The sequence below is a fragment of the Stegostoma tigrinum genome, chromosome 7 (assembly GCF_030684315.1).
Source record: "Stegostoma tigrinum isolate sSteTig4 chromosome 7, sSteTig4.hap1, whole genome shotgun sequence".
NCBI classification, from domain to species: Eukaryota; Metazoa; Chordata; class Chondrichthyes; order Orectolobiformes; family Stegostomatidae; genus Stegostoma; species Stegostoma tigrinum.
In genome coordinates, this window is record NC_081360.1 from 51,960,119 (window position 1) to 51,980,879 (window position 20,761).

Consider the following 20,761-nt stretch of genomic DNA (forward strand, 5'->3'; position numbering starts at 1 on the left):
GTGGTGGTTGACTTGCAGTTTGGGTTGATTGATTAAGATCTTTTATAATAGCTCATTAATCTCTGCAGGATTTCTTTCACTGAATCCATTTTAAAAAGAATTTCAGCTGCTGTGTTCATGACCATAAACTTACATGTTTAGAAATGTCTCTTAAACTTGTCATTAGCTTGACTGTTTTTTCCTCTGATTCTTAACCCCTGACGCTATTAACATTTCTGAAACATTCTGATTTGAAGTTTTGTTAAGGGGATGCAAAAATGCCTTGATTGGATAAACTGCAGATTTATTGACTTGCCAAAAACAGCTGCTTTATCATGTTCCAGTCCAGTTCATTTCAGCTTTTTTCCATGGAAGAGTTACTCAGCAGCAAGGGTCCCTTATTAGAGACTACATCAGTACTAATGATGTGACTTACATCATTGCATCAAATCATCACTCTTTTATGTGACTTCTGTGTGTTGTCATCTCCAAACCTGAAGGAAATGAAACTTTCATACTCCTTGACCTTCAGCCATCACTACAGGGTGAATCTGAATAGTATTTTGATCAATTTGTTCCATGCATTTTCAGGATGCAATCACATCTCACATAGCACTAACAGATTAACCTGTGACTAATGCATACATTACTTGACTAAACCTTCTTGCAACTAGTAAACTTTTCTCTGAATAATCACTATCATCTTCCCCTTTCAAATTCTGTATCATATGTTGTTTTGAAATCTTTACTGTTCATCTTGATGTATTTAATTGTGATGTGTTGTTTAGCTAAGTTGGCTGGATAGCTAGTTTGTGATGCAGGATGACACCAACAGTGTGGGTTAATTTTCCTTACCATTTGAGGTTACCATGAAAGTAGCATCTTTTCAACCTCACCCTTCACTTAAAGCCTAATGACCTTCAGGTTAAATGTACCACCAGTCATCCCTCTAATTAGAGAGCAGTCCTCTGGGACCACACTGACTAGTGCCATTAGTTCATTGTATAATGATATTTTGATTTGCACTCAAAGCACCAACAATAGTTCCCCAGGCTTTTCTTGGATTCGTTCGTTCACTTTTGTCCCATTCCTTCCATCTGTTATATCGACACCTGTGTCCTGTAAATGAACAATCTTGAATTTTCACGATCGTTGTGTCTTTCATCCTTCATTCCCTTGGAGATCTCCCATTTGCACCAAAGATGCTTGAAAAGAATGTTTTACCAGGATTTTTCTTAAAAAGCAGACATATCTCTAAATGGATATCTTTTCCAGAAAAGCCTTATTGGTTAACACCAGGAGCCTGTCCATACGTGACACTTTAGCACAATCCAGCAATTAAGTGTGAGCATTGAGTAAGCAATTTAGAAGTTGAATTTTTGCTACCATTTATGCAGTCTGTTCAAGTCTATTTCATGTTCTTCCGTGGAATGACTGTGCCTTTGAAATTCATTTGTGTGACTATATCCCTCATTGACTTCTAATAGATCATCTTTGTAAATTGCACCTGTGAAGTTTAATAAAATATCCAAATCTTCCTTCGTATCCAACTGACAGACATCCAGCTCTCAATTCACAATACTTTGAGTTTCTGATTTTACTTCTGTTAGGAAGCAGCAATTTTGATTACTAAGTGCAGCAAACAAGGTAAACTTGAACTTTTATAGTCATATTGTGGGCAACCTGTTTGTAAAGTGATTTTAGCTTAACTTTGTCCCAGAATAGATGAAAACCTTGAGGCAGATTTTTGAGATAAAAGCTATGATATTTTTGGAAATCAATTTTGGTACAGTAAGCTAGGAGCCACCATTTCTGTGTTTGTGTTACTATTTTCTCCTAGGTCACTGTCCTTCTTGCTTGAAAACTGTACTAACACCTTACATAGAAGTTTGTGGTGCAGTCTTGGTCCAAGTTTGCAGGTTAAACAATTCAGAAACAGGAGTTGCTTCTGCAGTACATGAATTGAGGGACTTCAAGGTTGAAATTTTGTAATCATTTGAAATCTACCATTACCAGATATGTCCTTGTTTAATTTCTATTAAAATAGAAATAATTTAAAAATAATTGACATTCAATCTTCAGCTGACCAAAGAGTAGAAGAGTATAAAAGGGTTTGTCACAGTCATGGTTGAATTTTTTTTTCCCTCTGGACTGCAAAGGAAGCATCAAAAATGCAAGAGGTGCAGACATAGTAAGACTCTACCTTTCTAGTGAGTAGCAAAATTGCTTTTCATCAAGTGGTGGCTGGCTTTGTTTTGTGTTTTCATTTCTTTTTCCTTGTGTGTGTGTGTCTGTCTCTCTTTCTCTTTCTCTCTCACTCTCATTCTCACTCTCTCTCTCGAGCTAAAGGCAAGAATATTTTACCTTGGGATTTTTCCCAAAGGGAAGGAGCATCTCATTTGGTTTTTAAAAATTGGCAAGTGAAGGAATAACTAGGTTGTTCATGACTTTGATTTTCGATATCCATGTTCACCTGAATTCCAGGGTTCAGGAAGTTTGGGTATGTGTTGGTATCTCTAGGTCATGTACTGAATTTGCAGTGGAGAGGAATTAACATTTATTATGTTCTTGGACTAAGTTTGCATCATTTGAGTACTATTGTATTAGGATTATGAATTTCACACTCTGGTGTGCTTTATTTAGTTATGGTCATGGACTTTGCAGTTGTAAAGAGGGGCCAGTTGCTGGGCTAGTCTCAGGCTAATGTTCTGGGTTTGAATTCCACGATGGTTGGTCAAATTTGATATGCTGTTCTTTTATTTGTCTTGACGATTTCAAACTTAACTTTGCTCTTTGTGTGCTTTTTAGTTGTATGCTTCAGTGAATACAAGGAGTTTCATAGTGCTGTTAAAATTTTAACTTACAATAATACTTGTTAAACATACAAAATATTTTATCTTCTCCTTTTTAGGTTCAAGAAAATTCCCCTGGTCACAGGGCTGGCTTGGAGCCGTTCTTTGATTTTGTTGTTTCTATTGGGGATGCTAGATTGGTAAGCAGTTTATTTTCTTATGGAAACAGCTATAATTTTTATTTTTCTGTTTCATATTTTTGTCCAGATGCATTTTGCAGAGATGTATTGAATAATCTGTGGAATGCAATTAATGGATAGAATTAATTGAATAGTGGATTCTAAATTTTTTTTTAAAACGCTGCTTCCATTGCAGTTTCCACTCTTCGTGTACTAATATAGAGATTTTCTGAGTGTTTATCAGTTAGAGGTGTATTATGTGCAAGGAAGTATTTCTATTTTACATCTAGCTTGTAATATCCACAAGATTTTAATACTAGAATCTAAGAATTGAGTCGCTGGAACATATCGTTTAAGCATTAAATTTACAACAGTGCCTACGCAGATATACTTTTGGTGGTTTCTGTTTTAAAATTATTGACTAAAAGTAGTAATTTTTAATAGCTAGCCTTTCTAATTTTCCTTTGCCCTAGAGGCTTTTGAGGAAACTTACTAATTGCTGGTTGCATACCTGCAGACAACTTTATTTGGACTGCAGCAAAATTTCTAATGGTTAAAATCATTAGCGATCTTGAATTTACTTCATTTATTCCAGGAAGCAGGTAATTTACTCTCTCATTAGTCGGGATGCTGTTTTCTGTTATAGTGGTCACGTATGTTCAATTCAGACAGCATGTACAATACATATCTTTGTAAGTGAAAACTGCAAGTGAAGTTGTGAGGCCTATCCAGTTCTACAGATGGGCATGATGACAATTGTTTCTTGCATCTTTGTAAATGTATTTATGTTTGAAAACCCCTTGTGCCAACAGTTCTGAATTTTATGAATAGAATATCTCTTGTATTTTTAATGCCCACCTAGTGTGCAGTCTTAATTTAAACCAAAAGGGTCACTGGACCCGAAACATTAATTCTGATTTCTCTTCTCAAATGTTACCAGAGCTTTTCCAGCATATTCTATTTTTGTTGCAGTGTTAATTTGTTTCTCTCATTTTTCAAGCAAGTGTGACTTGTGGGTGCCATTTGTTGATTTCCAGTAAATGTTTCTGCTCCATTGACCTGATGTTAGGAAGTAATGAGCACAATTCAGCTTTGGAAGCATTTCATTTGTATTGACATTTGTTGTGTAAATTTAAAACCTATTTACTATGTTTTGACTTCAGAATCAGGACAATGATACTCTGAAAGATCTTTTGAAAGCCAATGTGGAGAAACCAATTAAAATGGTTGTCTACAGCAGCAAGACACTCAAACTGAGAGAAACTACAGTAACTCCCAGCAACATGTGGGGAGGTCAAGGCTTGCTTGGAGTCAGCATTCGCTTCTGTAGCTTTGAGGGAGCTAATGAAAATGTGTGGCATGTTTTGGTAAGTAAATTCTGCTGTGGAGCTTGGGCGAGGTGGGATATGAGGTATAGTTTGCATTTTTCAGAAGTCTAGCATTAAATTTGTACAGTAATAAAGATTTGGTTTCCGTCACCCAGTTAGAAAATGAAGTACTATCAAAGTTACATGCTTTTAACTTTAAAGCTATTTAAAATATAATCTTATTCAAAAAATGCACGTAAACTTGTGTAACTCTCTTAATAGTATCATGCATTATCTTTATCTTTGGCAATGATTTTAAAGTCATTACGGTTTTTAGTCAGTGGATGAAGAGAGCAGGTCGTCTTTTTAAAATCGTAATTAAATTATATGCAAGTGGTCACAAGCATTTGCTTATTATGAGTTTTAAAACTTCAAACTATGAAAATATACTACATCTCAAGTTAAATGTGATTTTTAAAAAAGAATCTTCATGGCATGTGGTGTTATTGGGAAGACTGGCCTTTTTGCCCATCCCTGATAGTTCTTGAAGGTGATAGTGATATACCTTCTTGAATGGTGACTGTCTCAGTGTGCGTAATTTCACAGTGTAGTTAATAAGGGAATTCCAGGATTTTAACCCTCAATGACAAATAAAAAGCAATTATATTTACAACTTTGCTGGTGTGCTCCTTGGATGCGAACTTAGTAGAATAATAGAATCCCTAAAGGCCAGCGAGACGTTCATCGAGTCTGCACAGTGTCTTTGAAGAGCATCCTACCCAGACTGTCTGCCCCATCCCCGTAATCCTGCAGTTATATCTAATCCACCTAGCTTGTATATCCCTGGACACTATGGGGCAATTAGCATGGCCAAACTGCCTAACCTGCACATCTTTGAGCTGTTGGAAGAAACTACAGTGCACAGACTGTCACGCAGGACTAGAATCAAACTTGGATCCTGGCAATGTGAGGTAGCAGTGCTAACCACTGTGCACACTTGTGCTCCTGCCATCGCAGTAGTGGTCATGAGTTTAGGAGGCGCCCTTTTCAAAGTCTCAGTGAACTACTGCTATCTGCCTTGTAGGTGGTGCACAATGCAACCATGGTTTGCATGATGGATGTGGGTGAATGTCTAAGTGGGTTTCAGAAAAGTTGGTAATTTTTGTCTTGGATAGTTTCAGAAATAATGTTGAAGCTAAACTTACCCAAACAAGTGGAGAGTATTCTATCACATTTCTGATTTTACCTTGCAGTATAATTGATGGTCGACAGGTTTTGAGGAGTTATAAGGTAGGACCATAAGAAATAGGAGCAGGAATACGTTAACTGGCCCCTCGAGCCTGCTCTGTCATTCAGTAGGATCATAGCTAATCTAACATTCCTCACATCCATCCTCTGCTTTTCCTTGTAACCCTTGATTTCACTACTGATTGAGGATCTATTTATCTCGGCCTTAAATATACACATGGACTCTGCCCCATGGTGCTCTGTGACAGGGAACTGTAAAGACTCAACCCTCTGAGAGAAGAAATTATTCCTCATCTCAGCCTTAAATTGGTGCCCCTTTATTCTGAGACTGTGCTCTGTAGTCCTAAACTCTCCCATGAGGGGGAGCATTCTCTCAACACTTAGTCTGTCAAGCCACTTAAGAATCCAGTATGTTTCAATGAGGTCACCTCTTATTCATCTAAACTCCAGAGAGTAAAGTCCCAACCTGTTTAGCCTTTGCTTAAAGGGGAAGTCATCCACACTCACACTGGGGATCATCCCACTGAACCTTCTCTGAACTGTTTCCACTGAAATAATACCTTTCTGTAGATTTGGGGACCAACATTGCGCATGGTTCTCCAGATGTGGTCTCACCAATACCTTGTACAGTTGCACTTAGACTTCTCTACTCTAAACACCTTGAAATAAGGGCTAACATTCCATTAGCCTTCCTGATTACTTGCTGTATTTGTGTGCTACTTATGGAGTCATAGAATCCCTACATTGTGGAAGCAGGCCATTCAACCATTCGAATCCATGCTGATCCTCAGAGCATCTTCACCAGATCAAAGCCCCACCTGATCTCCATAACCCTGGATTTCCCATGACTGATCCACGTAACCTGCACATTCCTGGACACTGAGGCACAATTTAGCATGACCAATCCACCTAATCTGTGCATCTTTGGACTTCAGGAGGAAACCGGAGCACCCAGAGGAAACCCATGCAGACACAGACAGAAAATGCAAACTCCACATGGACAGTTGCCTGAGGATAGAATTGAATTCAGGTCCCTGGTGCTGTGTGGCAGCGATGCTAACCACTGAGTCAACATGCTACCCCTTTCTGTGTTATGTGTGCAAGATCCCCCAAGTTCCATTGTGTTGTAGCTTTCTACAGTATTTCTTTGATTTGGGAAGTTTATTTCATGAGATGTGGGCTGGGCTAGTATTGTTGCCCCTCCCTAATTCCTTTGAGGAGGTGGTGTTGAGGTCCTACCTTGAAGCATTGCAGTCTATCCGATTATAGGTACCCCTGCAGTGCTGAAAAGTTTTTGTCCCAGTTAACTCAATTGCCAGAGAACACAAAATCTCTGATGTATGTTTATGGCCAGAATCTTAAATACCTGACCAGTTGTGACAGTCGGAATATTGATGGTGAGGTATTTGGCAATGGTAACTGCCGCATACACCAAGTGGTTGTAGAGCATGTTGGTACCAACAGCATAGTTTAAAAAAGACATTCAGCCCTATAGGCTGGATTAGGGAGTTCAGAAAGAAACTAACTTGCAGCATCTCTAAGTTTATAATCTCTGAATTACTCCCTGTGCCACACATTATTGAAGCTATACGTAGGAGTGTAGAAAATATGATTAGGGACTGGGGGGATAGAATAGATGAGTTCTTTAGGTTCTTCAGTCATAGAGGCAGTTCTGTGGGAGATGGGAATTGTAAAGACAAGCATGGTTGCTCTAAACAGAGCTGAAATGAATGTCCATAAGACCATACGACATAGGAGTGGAAGTAAGGCCATTCGGCCCATCAAGTCCACTCCGCCATTTAAATCATGGCTGATGGGCATTTCAGCACCACTTCCCTGCACTCTCTTCCCCCCCCCCCCCCCCCCCCCCCCCCCGTAGCCCTTGATTCCTTTTGAGATCAAGAATTTGTAGATCTCTGCCTTGAAGGCATCCAACGTCCCGGCCTCCACTGCACTCTGCGGCAATGAATTCCACAAGCCCACTACTCTCTGGCTGAAGAAATGTCGTCTCATTTCAGTTTTAAATTTACCCCCTCTAATTTTAAGGCTGTGCCCATGGGTCCTAGTCTTCCCGCCTAACGGAAACAACTTCCTAGCGTCCACCCCTTCTAAACCATACATTATCTTGTAAGTTTCTATTAGATCTCCCCTCAACCTTCTAAACTCTAATGAGTACAATCCCAGGATCCTTAGCTGTTCATCATACATTAAACCTACCATTCCAGGGATCATCCGTGTGAATCTCCGCTGTCCTTGTAGGGTAGTTTACATATGCTATTAGGAAAGGAGATGGGAGCCAAAAATTAACATTAGAGGGGATAAACGAGTACCCAGAATTTGGAGAGACAGTGATGCTATAGTAACAGTACTAAGTTATTAGCTGAGGTCAGAGGAGTGCAATTAGGCCTAAATGCAATTTATAGTGCATATGCCTGAAAGCACGAAGTGTGATAAATAAGGTTGCTGAGCTGCACATGAAGCTAACTATGTTTGTATATGATGTAACAATAATGGAAACCTGCTTCAAAAGAGAATGTGCAAAGGTATAGGAAAGGAGTCTGAACGTCCCTGGTTAGGGATGAGCAAAAGATAAGGAAGAGAAGAAAGGAGTATTGGTGAGGGTATTGATTAAGGATAATATTCCAGTGCAGGAGGAAGAGATGTGAGCTAGAGTGGTCAAGGACAGAATCTATTTGATTAGAGCTAAGAAACATTTGACATAACATTACATATCTGGGCAGGGAGTTTGTTAGCTCCATTGGCTGGCTGGTTGCAAGGCAGAGTGATGCCAACATTGTGGGTTCAATTCTAGCACCGGCTGAAGTTACTTCAACGATTCTCCTTGTCAACTTCTCCTCTTGCTTGAGGTGTGGTGACCCTCAGGTTAAACCACCAGCAGTTTTGCCTCTCTAATGAGAGGGATGTCTGTTAAGACTGTGGTGATTTACCTTACATCTGGGCTTCTTCTAAAGATCTACTAGGTAGGAAAGAAGTGAAAAGTAGTAGAACAAATTAACAAAAAAAATGTAGAGTAGTCATAACTGTGGGAGCTGATGGGCATTCCTGGATCTGGTTCTGGAAGATGAGGAGAAACAAAAGGATCACATGTCAGCAAGAGAACATTTAGGGATGGTGATCATAATTTTGTAAGATTTAGGCCAATTATGGGAAAGGACAAGGGCCATATCCAATATAAGTATCTGATCGGGAAGGACCAATTTCCTTGAAGTGAGAAACCAGACCTGGCCTAGAGAAATTTGAATCAAAGATTAGCAGGCAAAACTAATTGAACAATGGGCTACCTTTTATAGAGTTGATAGTTTGGGTGAAGTTGAGATACACAGTCATATATAAGAGGGTATGGTAGGACAGACAAAACCAGAGCTTCTTGACTGACGGCAATAGAGGAAATAGGAAAGGGCTATGTATGACACATCTCTGTTTGACAATGCAAGTGAGAACCAGGCTGATTGTAGAATGTTAGGATGGGAAATCAATCAACAAAATAGAAAGCATGAGGCAAGCATGGCAGCCAACATTAAAAGAAATGTAAAAGCCTTCTGTAGCACATAAATATTCACAGCGATTTGAAAGGAGCGGCGGAACTGATTAGGCTGTAAGGGGATTTAGGTGCAGACGTTGGGGTTAATGGCTGAAGTATTAAAAGAGTACTTTGCACCTGCTGTCGATTTCATAATGAAAGGGAAACCAGTTGACACACTGGAACACCTCCGAATTGATATATAGGTATTAGAAAGGCCGGCAGTGCTTAATGGTGATAAGTCACCTGGACCAGATTAGATGCATCTGAAGATACTCAGGGACATAAGAGCAGAAAATATGGAGGTACTGTCTGGGGATTGTAGTGTTTAGACTGCGTCAGGGTGGGCTAAGAGAAATCAGGTCTGGTGGAAGGGTGGTAGTGGTGGTGCTGGACAGGGTCCAGATATTGGCTTGGTCTGGTCCAGTAGTGGGGAATTAAGTTGTATCTTATCTGGCGGGGAAGGTTGTTTTGGGCATTCTGGGAGTCTGGAGAGGATATTCATTCATGTCAGGGAGGGACAGCTCCAGAAGCTTTCCTGCTTCTAAGGTGCTGCTTGGCATGCTGTGTTTATCCAGCTCCACACCTTGTTATCTTGAATCCAGAGAGTGACTGGTTACGTCCTGTGACAGTCCAGCCCAGCCAGCCTTGCATTGTTTTGTTGGGTGGGTGATTATGTTGGGCTTGGTTTCATCTGGAGCATTACGGGTTTTGAAGTACCTGTTGTAGGGTTCAATATTGTAAGAATAGTATAAATTGAAATAATCAAACAACTAATGAAATAATGTTATCGTCACACACTTGTTTTTTTTGATCAGGAAGTGGAACCAAATTCTCCAGCTGCTTTAGCAGGTCTTCGTCCTCACACAGATTACATAATTGGAGCAGACACTGTCATGAATGAGGTAAATTGTGCATTTGATAAGGTTTTGAATAAAGTATACAAAGCCTATAGAATTGAGAAAATGTTTACCTTCTGACTCTCATAATTTTTTGTAAGCATACGATACCATGAAGTTATCTGAAAAACTGCATTTGTACAGTATCGTGTGTTGAGACTGCCATTATCCTCGTTTTCTGTAGAGAGAATTTTATAAGATATAAATTTGAGTTAATAACCATGAGCTTTATTTTTACACTTACGAAGTCATGCAGATTTCCTCTTCAAGATACACTTTTTTTATTTGTGAAAGAGAGATGAACTTGTAAATAACTCCACTTATATAATAATACTGCACCTTGATCAGTCATCCAGAGATGTAATTTACTTGACAGATGAACAGTCCATACAAAAATACAAGTAGAGTTTCTAAGCTCTTTTATTCCCCTTTTCTATCATAAATTCTGACAAATACCTTTGCGCTCTTAATTATGAAACTCTGTAATCCTTATTTTTTTGAGCATTCCAGAATCTTTTGGCGTTGAGTTTTTAAGTGTTGAATACAAAAGCAAAAATTTTCATGATGTTACTGTGAAAATCCATTGTGTCTGATGAGATAATGATTTTTGCAGCTTGTTGTCAAAGTATCCTGTGTTGGAGTTAGGATAAATATAGAAATGTAGAAAATAAGAGCAGAAATAAGCCATTCGAGCTTGCTCCCCTATTCAGTATGATCACGACTGAGCAGCCAACATATTATTCTGCCACTTTCTGTTTGATCCCTTTAGCCCTTTTCTGTATCTCACTTGTTCCTGAAAACATTCAGTGTTTTGGCTTCATCCACTTGCTGTTGCAGAGAATTTCACAGACCGACCTCTGTCAGGGTGAAGAAATTTCTCCTCATCTCGGTCTGGAATGGCACACCCTGTATCCCTTGACTGTGACCCCCTTGCTCTAGGCTCTCTGGTCATTGAGACATTCTTCCTGTATTTACCGTGTCCAGTCCTTAAAATTTTACGTTTCTGAGATCCACCAATGTTTTCAATCAACCATAATTTGGCTTAATAGAATGGTTTTGTAGGTGATCATATGCAATGAAGACAGAGGTCTCTATCTGTATTTGTGCAAAGAATCCCACTTAGGCTGACACTGCATTGTATTCTTATATCTGTGTTCTAACTGAATTATAAATATCTTGCAATAAAAGTTGGGAACAAAAATTTGTAGAGTTTGTGCAGGAAATACTGGAGTACATTAACTTCAGATCTCTGTCATAGTTTGGTTATATGTCTTTGTAAATGCATTGAATGGTTCCAAGAAATATTACTACTGATACCTTGTTTTGTTTCCCCTAGTCTGAAGATCTCTTCTCTCTGATAGAGACACATGAAGGAAAACCTTTGAAATTGTATGTCTACAATACAGACACAGATAACTGTCGGGAAGTAGTTATCACACCAAATACAACATGGGGTGGAGAAGGCAGGTAAGGTGTAAATGATTTTTGATGAGGCCTAGCAATGCAAATCTAAATAAAACCAACAAATGCTCGACTGAAATATCCTGTCAATAGCACCTGGACTACTGTGGTTGCACCAGCAGCATATGCATCACAGCAATACAAAGGCACCATCACCTTGTCGGCATTTAGGGATGGGGCAATTAATGCTGGCTTTATCAGAAACCATGTGAACAATTAAAAGGCAAGCAAGCTTGGTATTTTAGTAGAGCTTTCATTTCAGATAAGTGATGAATCTCCAAGCTATCTGTTCTCTCCTCAAATGCTGACAGAACTACTATATAGCTCAGCTTTTATTTCTCCTTAAAATGTATCTTCTGGAATGTAGAAAATAATACATACAAATTATTTTAAGCCTAGGGTGTGGCATCGGATATGGCTACTTGCATCGAATTCCAACTCGTCCATTTGCAGAGGGTAAAAAAATAAGTCTTCCAGGACAGCAACCAGGCACACCAGCCAGTCCATTAAAGGACGGTTTCACAGAGGTAATATTTCATTAATTTAATCTTGAAGATATATTGATGGGAATATTTATTTTGTTCCCACATGAAAGGCTTGAGTTTACTTTTATGTGGAATAAATTTTGGAAGCATTTGACTGTTTGAACAGGCGTACATCTTTGAAGGAACCTAAGTTTTCACATACTGGTTTTCATTTTCACAGTGAGAATTAATGTTCATGTATGTTTATGAATGCATGTTTAGGAACTCATAAAATATGAGCGTATCTTCATTGCCTACAGAATATTTTAAACAAAATTTGACCGAACTTGATGGGAGATTTTTTTTGACCACAGTCATACCTACATTTCTGTTGTTACAGTAATCCTGCTTTACAATCTCTCTTCCTTAAAATCAATCTCTGTATATATTTAAAGATGAGAAAGTGCTTCAATAATTCTGTGCAGCCTTGCTAAAAGTATATTTCCCGTGGTTACGATCAGTCTATAATATTCTTTTCTTAAAATGCTTTTGATATTTCAGGCAATTTATATGAATAAAAATTGGAGAATGTTTGCTGTGCAATTATCAATTTTTAATTGTGTTGTAGCTTAACTGTGCTAAAGACTTGAGTTTCAAAAATATTGGTACTAATTTCCCAGTCAGTGACAAAGCAAGTACTCGCCATGATCTTGAAGACAGTTACCCTCATAGACTTCCAGATGGGTGACGTAAATTCTCCTGATGTCAATTTGATTCTGAGATCAAGACAAGGAGATACCTAGATGTCAAGCAACAGTGTGCATACGAGCTGGCTGGGCTGCCAATCAGAGTGAAGTATTCTTGATACAGCAAATCAAGCAGTAAACTTGATCTGAATTTTTAACTTCTTTGCTTAAAGTTTATATAGAGAGCAGATGGCATGCACGTGGCATTAAAGTAGTTATAAAATAGCTACTGCACGTGCGGAGGCCGTGCACCCCATTATAACCTTGCTGGCTCTCCACATGAGGAATTAATCTAGTGCCACTGCTCTTCCTGCCTTTTCTGTGTAGAAGCTGAATTTTTGTTTTAATCATAAAGGAGACAGTTTGCATTTCATGAAAAATCCAGTTCTTCAGTGCCAAGTAAAACAGTTCAGTAATCATGAACTCAGTATGACATTTTAAAAGGTGTCATATTTGAAGTGTTTTTTTGCAATGAGTCTAATAGTATAAGAGGGCAAGTTCAGGGGTTTCTATTTGATTGCACTGTGGGTGGGTGGGGGGGCACGGTGGGTGGTGGTGGAATCTTCAGCAATGCATGTTGTGAGGAAGAAAATATAGGATCATTGAAGCAACTTTGCATTTTCACTATTTAAGTGCAGGTGTCAATGCCAGAAATTGCTGGCTGTTTCAGAGGCTTGACAATTTTGCCACCATTACTACTGCAAAGTCTGAGCTCAGATCTATTTTTGTATAAACATAACAGTGCCACATTTCAAATTATTACACTTTGATGTGTTATTTAACTTGTCATTTTAGGTTTGAGTTAATTTAAGACTTGTGATACTCAGATAAGCACTGATTTCTTTGTAGGTTCAACTGTCTGCTGTTGCCTCACCATCTGCTGCAGCCAGCCTCCAGCAGGGATTATCAGGACTTTCACTGGGCACTGCTCCCTCTTCTGCTCCCAGTGTTCTTAATGCAGGTATGAGCTGATGGCATTTACATAAGCACTCAAATTTATTAAAGAAGGACCTCCCTTTGTTTCATTTCAAGTTTTCCCTTGCCCTAGAAAAGCAGAGGGATTCTTGTATGCCCACTTCCACATAATTTAAACTTTGCCCTTCTCAAACTTCAGGGCTATCCATCATGTTGAATTCTTTACTCAGCTAAGTCCCACTGAAATGATGCAACACAATGAGTCCACTTGCTGCCGTTCATGTTATCTGAGCATGTTTTACATTTCTTCTTCCATTTACGTGATGTCCAAATAAATTTAAAAGTTTGGAAGTCAAGTCGACAAATTGAGATCTGCTGTAGATTAATTGGATGTTATGCCTTTCACATATATTCCTTCAATCTCTCCAAAGTTAGACCAAACAAACATTTGGTGAAATGAAGCTCAAAAAGAACTGAGCTGCTTTATTTCACAGCACATGAACATGTCAATAAATTTAGAGTTCTAATTAGATTCACTTTGTTCAATATGTGAAACTTTCCATAATGTTAATCTCATGAACACAGCACACTTCTCCACATCAGCGTATTCTCTTGTTTGACAAGGTAACTTGTATCTCTTCTTCTCTGTGGCCCTTTGCTCCCTGACAATCTGGAGCATTCTGCTTTGAAATCCTTTGCCTTTTTGCCTGATTTTATCTTGTTTCTCACAGCCTGACACATAAGATGCATTGCACTCGGAAGACCTTTTGCTGAGCGTCCAGGGCTAGTAGCTACCTAATGCAGTGGTTGTGAGGTGTTTCAATATTGCTAATCATTAGGTGTCCAAGAGTCAACTTCAGAGCGAGCTTATGAGCATTTTATAAACCTGTCATCTTGGGACGTTCTAATTTGCATAAGTATGATCTGCTTTGAGCTGCATTTAAGTACAGGAAGTTCTACCATAATGCGTGTTTTGTTAATGTGAATGGGCTGTAACAGTTGATGCATAGTGGACGCTGTTTGGATAATGTGAATTTTCTGTTGTACAAGTATAACAATTTCCCTATAACACGATTTTCTATGGCGCAAGGTCACACAAGAACACAACTATCTGTTAACTATTTTTGTAAATATTTTCTCTGAGAAAGCTATGAAATAATCCTTTCATGCGTCATTTACTTCCACTTGATCATCGGAATTAACAGGCTGATACCAGAAAGGTCCTAATCCTGTTTGGATTAATAGTGTAAGGATGCATCATGCACATTGTCAAGTTGAATTTTGTCATTTTTATTTTCTTTGTACTGCAGAAGTACTAATACTGAAGCTACTTCTCAATTATAGAACAGATGCAGGATTTTAGAAGGATTTCTTCTCTTCCCTTTCTCCAGGTGATGATGTCATTAAACCAAACAGATCATGACAGTAAGCAGTGTAAAGGTTATCTTGTTCTCATCTGTACATGGAGGGAGGTGGTCCAGAATCATGGGTCACAGCATTTAGTACTGAGTTAAGGAGAAAATTCTTCGCTCAGTGAGTGAATTGTCTAACACAGAAAATGATTGAGGGCAAAACGTTGAATGTTTTCTAGAAGGAGATTGATTATAGTTCTTACAGCTAAAGAGATCTAAAGGGGAGAAAGCAGAGACAGAATACTGAGTTGAATGATCAGCTATGATCATACTGAATGGCAAAGCAGGCTCAAGGAGCTGAAAGGCCTACTCCTCAATTTTCTATGTTTCTATCTGTTTCAAAATATTCCCACTGTACAAAATAACTTGATTTCTGTACTTCTTCCTGTGCCAGAGTTCATACAGTGTAAAGATTCTCATAAGAGCAAACATTGTAGTTCTGCTTAGTCATATAATTTAGCCTAGTTTGATCAACTAAATGCTCTTTGTGTATTTTTGACTTGTGTTATCTCCATGTTTTGAAATTGTTCTTAAATAGCTTAATAAGTAGCTAATTTGGAGCTACATTTGAAACTCATTCTTCTGTCAAAGTCAAAATAAAATGTAACAGAGTCCTGTTTTTAGTTGTTAACCAGAAGAATATTTTACCTTTAGGTAAAAGTCATATGTAGTGTGTTAACTCAGTTACGAGTAAAACTGCTGAAGATGTTCTCATCACAGTGTCATCACCAGGTTTGTTTCGTCTATTGGAAAGCTTTAAGGGAAAAAAAATGCATTTGTGTCAAGCCATATTGCTGTACATTCTCAATTAATGACTTCACACAACTTCCATGGTTAATGTCAGCACTCATTTTTCCCTTTAGAATGGAATATTTTATATTTCAGTACCTTTTGTTCTTCTGGCCAGCATGGATTATTTTTAAATTTCCCTGCATTAAATTTAATCTACGATGTGTCTGCCCACAATAACTACCTGTGTCCTGTTGAAAATTATCATTAGCTTTCTCTTGGTTGATGTTCAAGCTTTTTTCTCAAAGCAAATTTTGAAATTGAGCCCTCCATACCTGAATCTAAGTCTTGATATATATTAGTGACAACTAGTGTCCTATTATAAGGAACCCCAAATTTATAACTTGCTCCAGTTTGAGAAACAAGAATTTACCAGTTTATTTTTCAGTCTAGCAACTTTGGATCCTTGCTGCCATTATCACTTTAATTCCATGGACTTCAGTGTTGCTGTGAAGTCTGCCATGTAGCCCCCTTACTAACTGCCTGTTGGAAGTATGTACACCACTGTTAACCATTACCTTCACCAATGCTCATTGTTACTGCAAAAAAAACTAAATTAAACTAGTTAAACATGGTTTCCCTTACCATTCCATGTCAGCTTCCCTTAATTAATCCAAATAACTGCTGATTTTTCCTAGACTATATTTTCTAAAAGCTTTCCCACCATTGTGTTTAAACTGATAAGCCTAAAAGTTGATCCAGTCTTTTGGCATCATCTTATATTTAAGGATTGTTTCTGCAGTTTTCACCCTTTGTCTTTGGTCAGTATCCTTGGATGTATCTGACCTGGTTTCAGTGATCCTTGAACTTAAAGTATAACTAGCCTTTTTAATGCCTTCTCTTTATCAGTTTTTGTTGCTCTTTCAGTGTCTAAATTATCTCCTCTTTACTGGGTCTTTAAAAATGTCTTTTCCCTTGGTAAGGACTGAAACAGAAGTCTCATTTAGCACCATAGCCATGCTTCCTTCTTTTGCGCATAAGTTCTCTTTTTGGTTCTCAATAGGCACCATTGCTTCTTTACCCATCCTTTTACTATCTAGGCAATTTTTGGATTCCCCTTACTGCTGGCTGCCGATCTTTTCTCAGTCCCTTTGCTGCTGCTGTTTTGTTTTCCTCACTTGTCTGAATATTCTGTAATCTACACAGTTCTGTCTTTTTTAACTGACCCTGACATCTGCCTTACACAGCCTTTTTATACATTTCTTTAATTTTTTTCAATACCTCACACTTTATTGCCATCTTTCTCTGCCAGTTCTTTAGGCATATTACTTTTCCTCCCGAATATTACTTGCTAGTTTCTATCCCTCTTGCTAAGTCAGTGAAAATCCACCCCAATACTAAAAGAAAATGATCTGACAACCAGATTCATACCAGTTCTGTTCAGATACAACCCATGTGAGCTTTACTGATCTATCTTCTCCTAAAACCAGTTTCAATCCTCCTTCCTGCATCATCTTCCCAGCCAAGCATGCATTTTCTCCTTTATATTTCTGTGCTCAGTATCTGGCTCAGAGAGTAATCCAGAGACAAATGTGTGGTCCTGCTGCTAGTTTCTATTCCTATATAAAATATTCCTGCAATCCCCATCTGTTACTGTATAGACATGGTCAGTACTAATATGCACTGTGAACACCAACTGTTTACTCGTACCCATCAAGTGCTCTATAACTGCTTGATATCTTTGGGCCTCTGCTAAGGAGGCAATATATTATTCTGGAAGGAATACCTGCCTCTTGTGTATGGTAGAATCACTTATCGTTGTCCGGTTCCTCCTGCCTCAACAGAATCAACCACGGTTTGTAATCTATATGGTGAACCAGTGAAAGTTTACATCGCTACCTTCCAACCAAAATTAAAGAATTACTAATATTTAGCAGCTTATTATTTAAAAAATGAACAAGAATACTTTTTTACAGTATTATTTTTCAGTTCCAGCAGCAGTCATATTTGGGAAAAACTTGCAATTTCTACCTGTTAGATTTAATCTGATGTATTTCTGTCAAAATATTATCTATGTTAAGAAAACATTGATTTCTTCTTTACAGGAGGTACTGGAATGCAATTTTCAATCATTTCAAGGCTTTTTTTGTTTTCTTCAAATTTTTAAGGTGTTCCAACAGTTCCATTGTTGCCTTCATCTATGAATTCATCCCCAGGCGTAGCATCAACGAATGTTAATGTTGATGCAACCCTACCTGGTAAGTCTGTATGTCTTGGATTATGGTCACAAGTTGGTATGTATCTGAAGGAAATATTTCTTTCTACCTGGATGTTAATTTGTTTCATTGACCATATTCATTATACTATATTGGTAAAATGCGCCCAGCTGGAAACTTCTACTGACTCGATACAATGATCCAAAATATGGATTATTTGATTAAATTATGAGATACATGTGTACATATTTATAGCTTGGAAATATTTTTATCTTCAGCACCACCTAGCCATTGTCTCACTAATAATAAGTACTACCTGACTGTGTTAGAGTCTCAGTTGATGTTTTATTGGACAGGTCAGATCCCAGGCTGAAATCTGGCTTGACAGCTTTTTCTTTTAAATTTAATAAGGAGGCCTTTTCCTGAAATGCAAGCGCACAATGCTGCAGATTTGGTTTTAACAATAAAGTATACATTTATTATGCAGAAGAAATAAAATCCCATCTATTTACAAAACCATAATTTCGCCTTCTTTATAGCGTGTATAAGTTTGACTTAAGTATTTCTTTTAATTGTCAGTCTTGAGAGTTTGCCAGCCTTTTTTCCTGGTTAGTCACAGAGCAGAGCTTGGACTTCCTCAGCTTGTAATAAGCCCTTCAGGGTACAAAGCTGACATTTATGGTTTGGAGTTTTCAACTAAAACCTTACACTGAGGGAACCTATTTACTAACTGTTTCTAAACTAACTCCTTTCTCCAGTAAAAACTGTTCTTACATCTAACTTCAACTAGGACGTCTCTTGAGTGAGAGCTTTCCAAACTGTGGTTTTCCCTCCGAAGAAAAGAAAATCAGTTCCTCATTCTAAAACTAAAACAAACTGATGCCTTTTAATGTTTTAAGCTGTCCAGTCACAAAACTCTCTCAACACTCACTTTCTATCATAATTGATTGATTTTAAGTAGCTGGTCATCTTTTGAAAAATTACATTTACAATTTATTAATTTCAATAACTGACGAACTGTTCTGAATGTTTCTATACCATTACTTGCATTAAAAGTTGATTATAATGGAAGTACCAAGCCTCAGTCTCAGAAATAATAGTAATGTTTTTTTTCCCTGAAAGAGGTGACATCTACAGCATTCTTCACAGTATTAATACTGATTATGTTAATGTACTTAATTTTATGCTTTTCAATATTTGCAGGTCTAATGCCATTACCAAGTGGACTTCCCAATTTACCCAACCTACCCAACTTGAATATCCCCCTACAAAACCTTGCTCCAGTAACTTTACCAGGAATAGGTGTGATCCCTCCACCAACTGGTATGTTTATATATAAAGTACTGTTAAATGTCCTTTGCCAAATCTAAATAATCATGCCAATTGGAACTATTCTCTTTCTATGTGGGAAATGTTTTAGTGTAACTTTAAAATTTCTGTTGATTCTTTTCCTCTTTTTAAATCCCCATTTGTCATTCACCATTCTGCATCTGTGAAGACTGTTCAGTCTACTGATTGTGATCTTGTACAAATGACAGGATTAATAGGGTAATTTGCTTTCTTGCATTCCCCTTCTATCAATGTCAAAAGTCTGAAATCCTAAATAGGAAAGTGAGAGAAACCCAAAAGAGACGGTCGCACAGTGATATAACTGTTCCGAAGGAGTGACCTTGGGGACTCTCAATATTGACCCTGGATTCCATAATGTCACGGCACCGGTTCCAGACATGTAAAAAAAAATCCTCAGTAGCATCACAAACAAAACTGAGTCCAGACTGGGCCAGTGGCAGATGGTATGAGAAATATGAAAGGGAAATACTGTTTGAACCCCCCCCCCCGACCTGTTTGTCACAAAATCATCTGTCCAAGACAGTATTAGTAAGAGTGACCGTCCCACAGTCCCTGTCTTTAGGCTGAGAATACTGAAGTGTATGTCTGAATGTACCATGTTAATTAAACAGGGTAGTTTTGGAACAGATCTAGCATCCATGAGATTGTTTGGCCCATCAGACTTATTTTGAGCCAAAATCCATAGTCGCAAGACCTGGCATATGCCTCAATTGACCATTACTGTTAGCCAGGGAATCGAGAGATGCTGCCAGATGGAGTACCAGACATGTCTAGAAATGAGCTCCCAGTTTAATGAAGCTACAAATATGCATGGTAAACGTTGGAAGCTGTATGTGATTGACAGAACTAAGCAGCCCCATTATCGAAGGCTCTGATCAAAACTCTGCAGTACCTCCTAATATAGTCATGAATGGTTTGTGGATAATTTGACAACTAACCTGAGGAGGCTGCACGACATACCTGTCTTCAAGGATGTGGGTCACCAAGCTGAAACATTTGCAACCATGCTCAGCCAGAAGTGCTGAGTGGATGATCATCCAGTTGCCTCCTGAGATCCCCAACATCACAGGTGGCAGTCTTCAGCCAATTCAATGCACACCATGTTATTTTTTTAAAAAACCTGCTTATGGCACTAAATGCAACAAAAGTCAGTGTACCCTGATAATGACAGAATCAGTACGTTGCAGGCAATATCCTGGTTGCCATCGTGGAGATATTCACTGCAACACTGGCATCTAGGCATCAGTGTGGAAATTGCCAGATATGCTCTGCACCTCAAAGCAGACAAATTCAAACTGACAGATTGCCACCAGGAGTTTTCCCTATCATCAGTAAAGTGATGATAGATGTCATTAACAGTGTAATACAACTGTACTTGCTCAACAGTAACCTGTTTATAGTTCAGTTTTGGTTTCAGCACAGCAAGACGTAGATTAGACTGGGGGAAGAGTGCAGGAACTGAAAAACATAGGCAGACAGACCAAAAGGATATGGCAGCATTACAGGGCAACAAGCAGGGAGTG

General features: G+C 38.4%; 1 protein-coding gene across 1 annotated transcript in view; it reads left to right on the forward strand.

Moving 5' to 3' along the window:
- Positions 1-20,761, forward strand: part of gorasp2 (golgi reassembly stacking protein 2) — a 51,612-nt gene that overhangs the window by 19,395 nt on the left and 11,456 nt on the right. The window contains exons 2-9 of the mRNA XM_048534438.2: positions 2,891-2,971; positions 4,114-4,317; positions 9,865-9,951; positions 11,282-11,412; positions 11,801-11,933; positions 13,466-13,577; positions 17,841-17,930; positions 19,092-19,211. Coding sequence (XP_048390395.1) covers positions 2,891-2,971; positions 4,114-4,317; positions 9,865-9,951; positions 11,282-11,412; positions 11,801-11,933; positions 13,466-13,577; positions 17,841-17,930; positions 19,092-19,211 — 958 coding nt within the window. The remainder of the gene's footprint in view (positions 1-2,890; positions 2,972-4,113; positions 4,318-9,864; positions 9,952-11,281; positions 11,413-11,800; positions 11,934-13,465; positions 13,578-17,840; positions 17,931-19,091; positions 19,212-20,761) is intronic.